Genomic DNA, 14,388 nt, shown 5'->3' on the forward strand with positions numbered 1-14,388 from the left:
AATAAACTACTTTTTTCAATTTACAATGCGACCAAAAATCGTAATTTACAGGTAATTTAAAATTAATTAAGTTTTTAAGACCATAATGAAGTGTCTTTTTATACCTTAGTTCTATAGAAATTTCCCTAAATGTAAACAAATATGGCCAACTGACATTGACGAATTTTTAGTCTATGTCGGTTGATCTACTAGTGATGCGACAAAATCTCTCGTTAATCGCAATTCTGTAAATGTCATTTACGGACTGCAACAGACGATTATTAGATTTTCAAAGATCGTTTGTATAATTATTAAGATCAATCCCTCTTCTGATTGATGTTGAGATTAGTAATGTGATCGTCAAAATAGGATCTTCTTAATCGAAGAAAATTTAATTTTCCCTTTTTTATTTGTTTAGGAAATAAATTTAAATTATACTGTGGGTCTAGACAAAGTGCACAATAAAATCGTAAACCAGTTGAAAAGTGGTCGAAAGGCCTTTTTATGTGACACTCGTCTGTATAATAAAGCTGTGCGTCTAGACAAAGTGCAAATTATAATCGCAAACCAGTCGAAAAGTGGTCGAAAAGCCCCTTTTTTGTATGGAGTTTTGACGGATTCTATTTTCGATTCGATGAAAAAGTGCGTTTTGTCTAGTAAGTGTGTTGTTGCATTCAATGAAGAAAAAATACATTGTTGAATATAACCTCATTTACCTATATTTTATTTTAAATTAATATTATCAAAGTAATTGGTAATTGAAATAATTGAATACTTGAAATAAAATCGATTCAATTTACAGATTATTATCTATGAATATTGTCTATGACTTACACATTTTCCAGAGATAGGACCTAAATTTAAACGTCAAATGTCGATTTGACATTTTAACATGTAGCAAAAATTTTCACCATCCAAATATTTTGTTAAAATATTTGGATTTCAATGTTAGATTTCATATTTGTTTCGTCATGAGAATAAAGTTGGTTTCATGAGCTTGTGAAATAATGTGTATGATATTAAGAAAACGTGAGTAATTATAGTGTAATTGTGTGCATAAGTGTTTGTTTACATCGATGGAAATTTCTAAAGAATTTAGGAATAGAGAAGTTGTAATTTCGAATTATTGGAGAATGGTGTCAAATTGTCCATTATAAAGGGTTGTTACATAGCGCCGCCGCCTGGTCCCTTTTTCTGTATATTAGCAAATTCTAAAAACGCATACTCTAGACATCACATAGTAAAAAAATGCTAGATTCTTTCATAAAACGGTAATTGTAGTTATGATTTTATCTGCGGTCCTAAGGAAAAGAGACGCGCGGTGTTAAATGTATATTACATTTGAAATTAAAAAAAAAAAGCTTAGTACCATTTCAATAAATAGAATAGAGAGCTGATAGTGTTACAATACAGTCAGTTGCTGAATAAATGGTGACAAGAGCTCAATTTCTTTTTTCAACACGACACTTTTCCTTTGGACGACAGTGTAGTTTATTGAACCTTTAGTTTGCGGGTCAATGACCTTACAGACTGGCTTCTTTGTTTACGGTGTTACAAATTTCAATGTTATAATGTTGGTGCTGCTATGTCTAAGGTGAGCGATAAGCGCGACGCGACGTATGGAAGGTCAATGACCTGCGACTGACTATGGTTATGGCGGTGGGGTTACAATCTTGGAACCAAACATTTTTATTTGGAACAACGAAATTATTTTTTATTGGGCAGTGTAAACTTTACAAAATATGTTTTGTAAGAAAAGTTAGTCAGTCATGAGCACCTAAGTCCTGCCATCTGTCGTCAGTTCTTAGAATGATTCAAATTCACGATCGCTTCAAGATAGTAGTTCGGTTCAAGAAAAATAACGTAGTGAAGCAAATAACGAAATTGAAACTGTTATGAATGTTACTTTGTATAGTCTACCTACACTGGTCATCGCCGCGTCAGTTTCGTCAGTATTGTACGGTGCTTTGACGTGTTGTATAAGAAAGAACCCATATTTTTCATGAACGTAATATGTGATGGGCGCAGTGTACCTATAACCTGTTTTCTGTCCGACGTTTACACGTCAACAAGTCTTGCGATTGGTCGTCTCGCACACTCACTGCGGCCGCCCGTCGCACAGTCGCGACAGCAATATAATTACGCGCGAGCGATAAGGATGGGTAGCTTGGGGTCATTGGACGAAATTCTACGTGCTCGGCGACCGGACTTTAGCATAATTCAGAAGTTAACTAAAACCCAACTAAAATTATAAAAAACAAATGAAAAATTTTGGTGCGGTTATCTTTTTCTGTGGACCAAACGGGCTCGGATGCGCGCCACGATAAAATCTTTTCGACGATTTTTGTCGTGTAAAAACAAAATGCATCGATAAAAGTTTCTCGTGGCGCGCTTCCTAGAAACGTAGTTCTGACGCACGAAGCGTGTCGGACGACGCGGCCCGCGGGCGTGGTCGGCGGGCGCGGTCAGAAGGCGACGCAGGCGTTGCCGTCGAACTCGATGTTGCCGTAGGGCGCGGGCGAGTTGTCGGTGAACAGGTGCGCCTCGGCGCCGCGCCACGCGCTGTACAGGCTCGGCAGGAAGTCGTTGAACAGGGGACTGCGGTGCTGCGACGCGCTGTTTTCTCTCACCACCTGCCAATATTCAATAAGTCTTCATGCATTCATACATCGTGTTTCATGCATCATGGAGCGCGGATTTTCATCCACGAAGAAGCGCTCTACCAATTTCCGCTAATGTTTAGTGTTATCGGTACACGCAAAATTATCCATGAGTGCATGTCGCAGTCGGATTGTATAATTCGCCGCTTTACATTATAGCTAGGCATTTTCCATTACAACGGTTTTGTAAAACGGTTCAACAGTTACCCGGATTGTCATTGCGATACGTTATTCAATACGGCGGCCCACGTTTAGCCGCATCGTAATACTAGGGTGACCATACTTACAAATTAAAACTGTTTAATGAAAATTAATCCGTTCCTAGTGGATGTCTACATCCTATAAAGAACCTACCCGCCAAATTTCAAGTTTGTATGTGTTATAATTTCTGAGATTTCATGATTAATCTGTGAGTGGTACTTCGCTTATAGATTTTAACCTGCACCGCACTTTCAGATCTCGTTGGCCCGAAGGATGACTGGTGGATTTTTTAAAGTAGGTTTTTTTGTGCAAAACATGGCAGGTATTTGACCACAATCGCACCTGATGTTAAGTGGGATGCAGTCTAGGATGGTACATATCTGCCCTATAAGTGCTTATTCACTCTCGCCTTGAAAAGGCCCGGATTATAGTCTTCGGGAAAGACAGCAGCAGGCAACAATTCCAGTCCCTAGCCGTTCGCATTATAAAAGAGTCATCGAAACGCTTAGTGCGAGCTGGTGGAATGTCAACAATATAGGGATGGTACAGTGTTAGTATAGTCACAGAATAATAATAAGTACGTACGTACAGAAGTTTTACTTCGCGAAGGTATTTAAAAAAATGTATGCTCAATGTCATAAACAATATGGTGTAATTTAGCCTGTCTCAAGAGTCAAGCACCATTTTGTTGACAAACGTCAGTGATCGGCACTGCGCCGAAGCTATAGGGCTGACTTCGGTAAAATGATGTGACGTGAGGTGCCAAACTGCGGAAAATGGCGGAGGAAATACATGATTTAGCATGAATTATCTTGAATAATATTAACTACTTATTTACCTCTCAGTGTCTTGAGGCAACTTAAAAAAGTACATTCTGTGTGTTTATTATTATTTAGGCAGTTAAATACTACACAGTATTTAGTACACCATTTTCTTCCATCATACACAAGAATACGCGTGCGTGAGTCAATGTTCGCTCGTATGTGAGGCCTTGTGGGATAGTATCCTGTAGGTGGGCCATCGTGCGTATTTTGTTTTCGATGTAAACTCGCGGAGATGAACAGGCCTGGTATAGTTCTCATCACTATAAGGAAAAGCACTTACCCTCTCAATTCCACTGTAGGTAGGATCACTGTCGCTCTTCGGGATCCATATCTTGACGTCTTTGTCTAACCCACTCGTAGCTAGCACTGGGAATCTAGGGTGGGCCTCTATGCAGTTCACCTGGAATAAAATTGTAATACGAGCATGAAATTGAGTCATTTGCATATTTTCAATGATTTTGCATTGATCTTATAATAATAAATAATAATAATAAATAAATATCCTTTGACATTTTACACTGCGCTTCTAGTCCCAAACTAAGCAAAGCTTGTACTATGGGTACTAGACAACGGATATAAACATACTTATAGCCTGACCAGGAACATAAAAACCCTGGCATAGAGGCGCTTCAATTGCATTTGATAGTGCAACACTGAGTACAGTCGTACATGTGTTAAATTAATAGGCTAAATTTATGTATCAGGATTCAGGATTACGGGCTAATTTGATATTTTCATAAATTAACGAAAAATATTACTAAAGGTAACNCATGATTTAGCATGAATTATCTTGAATAATATTAACTACTTATTTACCTCTCAGTGTCTTGAGGCAACTTAAAAAAGTACATTCTGTGTGTTTATTATTATTTAGGCAGTTAAATACTACACAGTATTTAGTACACCATTTTCTTCCATCATACACAAGAATACGCGTGCGTGAGTCAATGTTCGCTCGTATGTGAGGCCTTGTGGGATAGTATCCTGTAGGTGGGCCATCGTGCGTATTTTGTTTTCGATGTAAACTCGCGGAGATGAACAGGCCTGGTATAGTTCTCATCACTATAAGGAAAAGCACTTACCCTCTCAATTCCACTGTAGGTAGGATCACTGTCGCTCTTCGGGATCCATATCTTGACGTCTTTGTCTAACCCACTCGTAGCTAGCACTGGGAATCTAGGGTGGGCCTCTATGCAGTTCACCTGGAATAAAATTGTAATACGAGCATGAAATTGAGTCATTTGCATATTTTCAATGATTTTGCATTGATCTTATAATAATAAATAATAATAATAAATAAATATCCTTTGACATTTTACACTGCGCTTCTAGTCCCAAACTAAGCAAAGCTTGTACTATGGGTACTAGACAACGGATATAAACATACTTATAGCCTGACCAGGAACATAAAAACCCTGGCATAGAGGCGCTTCAATTGCATTTGATAGTGCAACACTGAGTACAGTCGTACATGTGTTAAATTAATAGGCTAAATTTATGTATCAGGATTCAGGATTACGGGCTAATTTGATATTTTCATAAATTAACGAAAAATATTACTAAAGGTAACCTGGTTTAAATAAATTAAATGAAACCATCAATCGAGCTAGTAGGATTTATTTTATTATTCATCAATAATCAAATTCAGAACTTGAATATTCAACTGCAATGTCTGCTCATGAACGCTTCAAACTCGGTACTTCTTTCCCAATTCCATAAAATTCAAAACTTAGAAAGTGACAAAAAACTTTAAAATAGGTAGTTGAAACAGACTACAGCTAATTTTCATAGTGGACTGTACTATACGATAAACATGTCAGTCAATTTGACAACCTTTGTCGGAAACATTATTCAATGAAAATATTGTCCGAACCCTTAGTATTGCTCTTCGACAAATACATTAACACATCGTGAACCACTTTTCTTTCACGATTATAAAAACATTTTAGCAATTTAATTCACAAAATCAATTGCAAACATTTAAAATAAAGTTTGTTTACACTTTGACAACAATAGACTGACATGCAAGGTGACATGTCAATGAAGTTTTCAGTTACTGTTGCCATTAAAAGAAATTAGTACCATTAGTTTTCCGCAACATGGCGAGGGTTTTTATGTTCCTGGTCAGGCTATTAATACTTTTTTTTGTAAATACATACTTAATTAGAAAACACCCAGTCCAATACAACAAATGTTTGTACTGTGCGGGAATCGAACCCGCTACCTCCGGAATAGTAGTCCGTTTCGAACCACTTCACCAAACGGCCGACAACTTCTTGATTCTGGTTTGGGAAGGGCCCAGGTTAAACACCAATCACTCTTCAAATACATAGTTTCATATTGCATTATCATTTCAGTCATCTCTCCCAATTTGTGTTAGAGCCAGCCATGACTGGTGGGTAAAATTTATTATTGCGAGATTCAATGTTTATTTATTTATTTATTTAAGGACAACCAACAAAATATACACCATACATTCACAGTTTCCTTAAAAATAAATTAAGCTAAGGTGTTGCCTTAATTAAAGATTGCCACGACATGCACAGAATGTTGGATAACAATGAAGTTGCCAAAGTGACAGAATGCAATGTTTAATCACTTCGCGTGATACAATCGCATCATTTGATCACACGAATGTTTACCATTACGATGCTTAGGCTCGGAGAGATGTAAATAATCTTCAGAAGAGCGGAGAGGTGCGGTGACGAGAGATGTGTGTAGCTGTCAGTCTATCAGTGGCGGCGTAGCATGGCATCGCCCCGATCACCCCCCCCCCCCCATAAGTCCTAAGGCACCCCCTAGTACACCCTACGATTCGAAGATTGAAAGACAATCGCACCCCCCCCGTATCATGACATAGACCGCAAACTTGCCATGCAGATGCGCCAGTGAGTACATACTAATCTGCGCGACTTGTGTCACCCTCTGATGCTTGGCACCCGGGGCGGAGCGTAAAAACCCTGGCACGTGAGTAAAATGACACACTATGGTTTTTTTTAAAGTTAGATTTGACAGATGGTTTTTGTTTGGCGTCTGCACGGAAATTTAATAAGAAATATTATAATTGTGAAGCAATCAATATCTCTGTGGGTACTCACAACTCCGTGTATGTCTCCCTGCATCCACTGCACGATGGCCTCGCTCTCGCGCTCCCAGATGTAGATGTAGGAGCAGTCGGAGCCTGAGACGACGTACTCGCTCTTCGGCCCGAAGAACGCCACGCCCTTGAACGTGGCGCTGTTGCGGTGCCCGCTGTAGCGGTGCGTGTAGCCCTCGTCTATCTCGTTCGTGCTGTCCCTGGAATGGGACGGCAGGTTGTTAGGGACTGTCCCAACATCTTATAGTACGGTAAACTGCCAGTCATAGGACACTTAAGGGAGTTATTGGACAGTTATTTATTGAATAAAAATAACGTTTATATTCCAACAACTGAGAGATTCCGATTAATGGAGATAAAAGGGCGTTAAGTTGCAATTTGCATTTGAAGGCATATTCATTTTAAGAAAATTCAAGGAGTGTTTTGTCCAATAACTGGCTGCGTTCAATGAATGTCGGTTTACGGCTGCTGAGCATCAACGACGAAATACGAAATTCCAAAACATTTTGACTGCTGTACATAATGTAATTGTAAATTAAAAAAATAAAAGCGATAACGGTCGTAGATATTCACTGGCATATGAAATAAGTTTGGTAAAATGGCAATACATATTTTAACTTATTACACGCCTAAAAAGAACCCCCATGTAACCTCAAGCGCATTCATTCGCTTGCAAACCTGCGTTTAAATAAACTTGCTAAATAGCAAGAGCGAGGTAGTTGCAATTATTTAAACTTGAACGAACGTGCAATGTATTCTGTGTGTTCCTGTGTGCAAATATTGCGTTTGTGTGAGCATCGTGGTCGATTTAACTGTCGCAGTGCGACCTATACGTACGACTTTCGGTAAGCAACTCACTTTAAAAAAAAAAGCACATGAATCTCGGTAATCCCTCGTGGCAAACTTAATAAGCTCATGTTACGAGTGGATTCAGCACAATAGTCTAGCGGCGACTGGTTTACAACCCGCGTTTCTTGGATTGGGCTAATGTCGCTTCAACTTTTCCTAAATTTAAAATTATCACTGTCACGGGCGGGATATTGCAACAAAACACTTTAAAGGTAAACAAATGGCAGCAGTGGGCAGGGACATAGCTCGTAGAGCTGACGGCCGCTGGGGCAGGAAAGTTCTTGAGTGGCGACCACGAGCCTGAAGACGTAGCGTGGGCAGGCCTCCCACTAGGTGGACCGACGATCTGGTGAAGGTCGGGGGAGGCGCCTGGATGCGAGCGGCGCAGGACCGGTCTTGGTGGAAATCCTTGGGGGAGCCCTTTGTCCAGCAGTGGACGTCTTTCGGCTGAAACGAACGAACGAACGAGTGGGTTCAGCACAATAGTCTAGCGACGACTGGTTTACAACCCGCGTTTCTTGGATTGGGCTATTGCCGCTTCAAGTTTCACTCACTTTAAAATTATCACTGTCACGGGATTTTGCAAAAAAAAAAAAAAACACTTGATTAACGGTAAACTTATATTTACCCTCCCGACGTTTCGACTCGGTTTCACTCACTTGTCATAGACGTCGGCCTTGGCGTCGAATAGGTAGACGTCTTCATCGTTGTAGGAGCCGAGGATCTCAGTGCCGTCGTGGTTGTACACGGCGCACGTCAGGTGCATCATCGACATGCGCACCTTCTTCTTGGCACTCGGCTGTGGGAGGTAACACATAGTACACATTATAATCGCAAACCAGTCGAAAAGTTGTCGAAAAGCCTTTTTTTGTATGGAGTTTTGACGGATTCGATTTTCGATTCGATCAAAAAGTGAAAGATAGAAAGATACACCGCCACCACCACCGTCCAGCGGGTGCTCACGCTGCACAGCGGGCCCGCGTGTGACGTCACGCGGTCTCACCTGCTCGTGGAAGTGCTTGGGGCAGTAGAGCGCGAGTCTTAAACAGCAATTGAAATTTGCAACTGTCACTACCGAGTGAGTGAGGATACTGGAGGCCCAATTGGGGGGGAATGGGATTTAAAAGGTTGGCAGCGCACCTGTGACTTCACTGATGTTGCGGGTGTAAATGGGCGACGGAAATTGCTTACCATCAGGTGATCCGTCTGCTCGTTTGCCTCCTATCTCATAAAAAAAAAAAAAAACTTTTTTTTTTTTTTTCTATTTATTAATTTAGGGACTTTTACCTAGTATGTCAGTCCCATCATAACCTAATCGTAAACTAAATAACCAAAAAATTAAAAATAACTAAACAAAAAGAACGAGTAGCTGTCACTGGAGAATCACGGAAACCATGTCGCAAATAAGTTTAGCAGCATCTGATGAAGGGTTGGCTAAAATGCTTTGAAATACTCCTACATCGAGCGTTTTAAGATTTAGTTGACTCACCAATGACAGCCGCTCTCTTTGGTTCTTGACACATTCCGTCAACAAGTGCTGTACATCATCCGTTTTATCACAACACCTATCACAGTTTGGAGAGCTGGATTTTTTCATTAAGTAAGCGAACTTGTTAGACGGAATGTGACCAGAACGAAGTCTATGTAATAAAACAATATACTTTCGGCTTAAATTAACATTTGAAAACCACGGTAAGCGAGGAGGTTCGCGCTGCACAGCGGGCCCGGCGTGACGTCACGCGGTCTCACCTGCTCGTGGAAGTGCTTGGGGCAGTAAAGCGCGAGTCTTAAACAGCAATTTGCAACTGTCACTACCGAGTGAGTGAGGATACTGGAGGCCCAATTGGGGGGGAATGGGATTTAAAAGGTTGGCAGCGCACTTGTGACTTCACTGATGTTGCGGGTGTACATGGGCGACGGCAATTGCTTACCATCAGGTGATCCCGTCTGCTCGTTTGCCTCCTATCACACAAAAAAAAAAAAAAAACTTGTCGCTGCCCGTAGCGGGTGCCCACGCTGCCCAGCGGGCCCGGTGTGACGTCACGCGGTCTCACCTGCTCGTGGAAGTGCTTGGGGCAGTAGAGCGCGAGCGGGCGCGTGGACCGGCGACGGTCGTAGACGCGCACGAACTTGTCGCGGCCCGCCACCACCAGCCGCTGCCCGTCCAGCGGGTGCCCGCTCACGCTGTATAACGGGACAGTCGTGCCGCGCTCGCGAACGTGGAAGAGCCTGGGAAGGTGCAAGTCAGAAATTAGTAACGAAACTATAATACCAACTTGAACGCGCCCAAAGATGCATTTTGAAAGTTTTATTACTAGTAAAACCTACTTACAGTACTGTAAAAATCTATGAAGACTGTAACGTGCTAACCATAAGGCAGCTATACATATTTCTATGTGTCTTAAAAACTCACAAAAACACAACTCCTGATCCTATTATTAATGCAAAACGTAATCCATACAATGTTATTCCAAAAAAAAACATCCACACAAATTTGTCACGGAACCAATTTCAGTCTAGATCGATAATCCTATATAACCGGATAAATAGAATACTGCATATCTACAACATGTCCTGTAATGAAGCTAAGAAAAAAATTTACGACTGGTTGAAACAGATGGATTATATGGAAACTGAAAAACTATTAATTTGTGAATTATGGTCTTAATTAAAAGCAGTGCTGTAACAACGTCACATTTATCAATCAATACTACTAGCGCCATCTCGTGGCGTTCGCCTGCATTACCAAGCCACCGCGGATCACCGTGCTTATTGCAAGATCTATTCAGTCTAGGAAATGTTTGCGCCGCTCGCCGCTAGATGACACTAGCACATTGAGAGTCGATTTCTACACCGCGGTGTCCAGATTTTTTTTCCCTTAAAGACCTTCCGACGATTATGTTGAATAAAGTAAGTTTTGTGAGGCGTAAGTAATAAGCCAAGGTTGCATCCGACTGTGACGTTCTTTAGGGGAATCACAGATTGGGACTTCCGAACGCCTAATTACAAATTGCCAGCGATTCTCCCGCGTCTGTGTCCAACGTCCTTGCGGGAATTGGTCAACGGACGGGAGACGCCCGCACCTCATTTTTGTATCTGCCCCGTACTTTGAAATAAAAGTACCCCATTTTTGCATCAACGCGGTGTTGTTATTTGGAGCCCTTCACCCCGCTTGTCAGCCGAAAAACTCAACCCCACAAAACTGGCGACCAACGGTGGGCCTGACAAGCACCAGCCCAAATACATCACCAAGTTCGGCCGTGTCACCACCTATCCAGTAAGCAGCAACCAAAGCAAGAAGATGACAGTAAGCTTAACGAATGAGCAGTTCCAAGCACTACTTGCAAAACTTTCAATGAGCCGCCGAGGAAGCTTCGCTCAATGCACGGCAAGTTATGAAGGTGAGAAGAACCCCGAAACGGTTGAAGCATTTTTAGCGGCAGTAAGCATATTCAAGAAGATAGAAAATATCCCAGACCAGGAAGCTCTTGATGGAGTCCCACTATTACTCAAGGGTGAGGCTGCCATCTGGTGGCAAGGAGTCAAAACACAAGTGACTACCTGGGAGCAATTCGGGATTCGATTACGCCATGCATTTGCACCAAAGAAACCTGCGTACATCCTGTACCAAGAAATAGTCGGTGAAAAACAGCGCGATGACGTCACAACTGAAAAATTTGTAGCTCACAAAAGAATGTTGTTCGCGCAGCTGCCTTCACCACAACACACAGAGGAACAACAACTCGATATGATTTTCGGACAAATAAACCTCAAAGGCGTAAGTAATAAGCCAAGGTTGCATCCGACTGTGACGTTCTTTAGGGGAATCACAGATTGGGACTTCCGAACGCCTAATTACAAATTGCCAGCGATTCTCCCGCGTCTGTGTCCAACGTCCTTGCGGGAATTGGTCAACGGACGGGAGACGCCCGCACCTCATTTTTGTATCTGCCCCGTACTTTGAAATAAAAGTACCCCATTTTTGCATCAACGCGGTGTTGTTATTTGGAGCCCTTCACCCCGCTTGTCAGCCGAAAAACTCAACCCCACAAAAGTGCGTTAATTTCTTGTTTTTTCATAGAAATTTTTATAAAATTTTGTTTTTATCATATTGCTGAGCTTCGTGGAATTGTTAAACGTAAAATTATTAGTTACCTACTCATGTTAGAAATTTTAAACATTGTGAAGAGCAGCTTTATCCTAGGACAAGTTTTTTAAAACTTAAATGGCTAAGGCTAATTTGTAATGACAATGTAACATGTGTTTCATAATAAAATATTTGTATTTGTATAATAGAAGCCGAAACAGCCTAACGGGGTTGGGGATTCGAGGAATTCTCTCTAGCTGTTAGCTCACGCTTTACAAGGGGACAGTCGTGCCGCGCTCGCGTACGTGGAAGAGCCTGGGAAGGTGCAAGTCAGAAATTAGTAACGAAAATATAATAGAAGCCGAAACAGCCTAACGGGGTTGGGGATTCCAGGAATTCTCTCTAGCTGTTAGCTCACGCTTTACAAGGGGACAGTCGTGCCGCGCTCGCGTACGTGGAAGAGCCTGGGAAGGTGCAAGTCAGAAATTAGTAACGAAAATATAATAGAAGCCGAAACAGCCTAACGGGGTTGGGAATTCGAGAAATTCTCTTTAATTCTCTCTAGCTGTTAGCTCACGCTGTACAAGGGGACAGTCGTGCCGCGCTCGCGAACGTGGAAGAGCCTGGGAAGGTGCAAGTCAGAAATTAGTAACGAAACTATAATAGAAGCCGAAATAGCCTAACGGGGCTGGGGATTCGAGGAATTCTCTCTAGCTGTTAGCTCACGCTGTACAAGGGGACAGTCGTGCCGCGCTCGCGAACGTGGAAGAGCCTGGGAAGGTGCAAGTCAGTAATTAGTAACGAAACTATAATAGAAGCCGAAATAGCCTAACGGGGCTGGGGATTCGAGGAATAGACAATTTGACACCATTCCCCGATAATTCGAAATCACAACTTTTCTAAAAAGACACTTCATTCTGGTCTTAAAACATAATTAATTTTAAATTACCTGTAAATTACGATTTTTGGTCGCATTGTAATTGAAAAAAGTAGTTTATTTGAGTTGACAAAATAGTGACGTCACTTGCTTGTAGTGCCATACAAAATCTATGGGAGAGTTTCGTTTTGACAGTTTTAAAAAGTACGTCAACTGATTGGTGGTGTCAACATGTCTATTATCTCTAGCTGTTAGCTCACGCTGTACAAAGGGAACAGTCGTGCCGCGCTCGCGTACGTGGAAGAGCCTGCGGAGATACAAGCTCGAAATTAATAACAGAGTATATACAAATGAGTAGGTCGTCTTCATAGAAACGCACGGGCGCGGTTTGCATGTGAGCGCGCCAACACGTATGCGGCGCGCACGCACACACTGACAAGCGGGGATTAACGGGGAGCTAGTCGTGGTTGCGCCGAATTTTGTGTGTGCGTGCGCGCCGCATACGTATATTGGCGCGCTCGGTGCGTTTCTATGAAGATGACCTACTCATTTGTATTTACTCTGTTAATAACGAGATTAGACCAGGGCTTCCCAAACTATGGGTCGCGACCGTGAGCGAACAATGAATTTGAGTAGGCCCTGCCTGTAGAACGACACACCACCCTACTGATACAACCGCTGGGCAGCGGGCGAAATTTCCTATAACTGGGTCCCGAATTGGGGAACTTGTATTAGATGAGTCGTAGCCCAGATAACTTTGAGAACCACTGGATTAGACAACAGAACACGGTGTCAATATCGGTCAATATCGAAATTCGAGAGACGCTATTTGGACGTCCTGTCCGGCTGTTAGCTCACGCTGTATAAGGGGGCAGTCGTGGCGCGCTCGCGCACGTAAATGCAAATCTGGGATTAGTAACAAGACAGAAAATCCTCGGATGTGGCTTTATCTTGCAGTGGATCTCCTTAGAAGGAAGGCACCGTCACCTGGACAAGTGAGAAAGAACCTGGAAAACTTAGTAGTTTTGTGCGCCGCGCGCGAGTGTATGTTGTAGCACAGAATAATAATAAGTACTACGTACAGAAGTTTTACTTCGCGAAGTTATTTAAAAAAATGTATGCTCAATGTCATTAACAATATGGTGTAATTTAGCCTGTCTCAAGAGTCAAGCACCATTTTGTTGACAAACGTCAGTGATCGGCACTGCGCCGAAGCTATAGGGCTGACTTCGGTAAAATGATGTGACGTGAGGTGCCAAACTGCGGAAAATGGCGGAGGAAATACATGATTTAGCATGAATTATCATGAATAATATTAACTACTTATTTACCTCAATACTGCACAGTATTTAGTACACCATTTTCTTTATTTTCTTCCATCATACACAAGAATACGCGTGCGTGAGTCAATGTTCGCTCGTATGTGAGGCCTTGTCGAATAGTATTCTGTAGGTGGGCCATCGTGCGTGTTTTGTTTTTGATCTAAACTCGCGGAGATGAACAGGCCTGGTTGTGGTGCGTCTACAGTCACCTGGCCACGTGCTCGGCGCGCACGTCGCACTGCATGACGATGCCGTCCTCGCCGGCCGACGTCACGAGGTGCGGCTCGGCGGCGCACACGTGCAGCTTGTGCGCCGCGCGCGAGTGTCCCGCGAGCCGCCGACGCGCCGCCGCGCCGCCGCTCGGCGGGCATTGCACCAGGCGCACCTGGATACAGAAAAATATAAATAACTAGCTGACCCGGCGAACTTTGTTCCGCCTTAATGGCAATAAATAAGCAGACTTTTTTTTTAATTTCGAACGGGATAAAAAGT

General features: G+C 42.3%; 1 protein-coding gene across 1 annotated transcript; it reads right to left on the bottom strand.

The window, feature by feature from the left end:
* Nucleotides 1-1,061: 1,061 nt before the first annotated feature.
* On the bottom strand, nt 1,062-14,290 carry LOC114353446 (DDB1- and CUL4-associated factor 8; the record flags this gene model as incomplete). The annotated part of the gene is made up of 6 exons (XM_028305473.1): nt 1,062-2,612; nt 4,747-4,866; nt 6,763-6,961; nt 8,270-8,409; nt 9,665-9,839; nt 14,106-14,290. Coding segments are annotated over 6 exons (987 nt in total), but the record flags the coding sequence as incomplete, so codon positions are not given.
* Nucleotides 14,291-14,388: the final 98 nt, after the last annotated feature.

The sequence above is a fragment of the Ostrinia furnacalis genome, unplaced genomic scaffold (assembly GCF_004193835.3).
Source record: "Ostrinia furnacalis isolate ACB-3 unplaced genomic scaffold, ASM419383v2 OfSCF0182, whole genome shotgun sequence".
NCBI classification, from domain to species: Eukaryota; Metazoa; Arthropoda; class Insecta; order Lepidoptera; family Crambidae; genus Ostrinia; species Ostrinia furnacalis.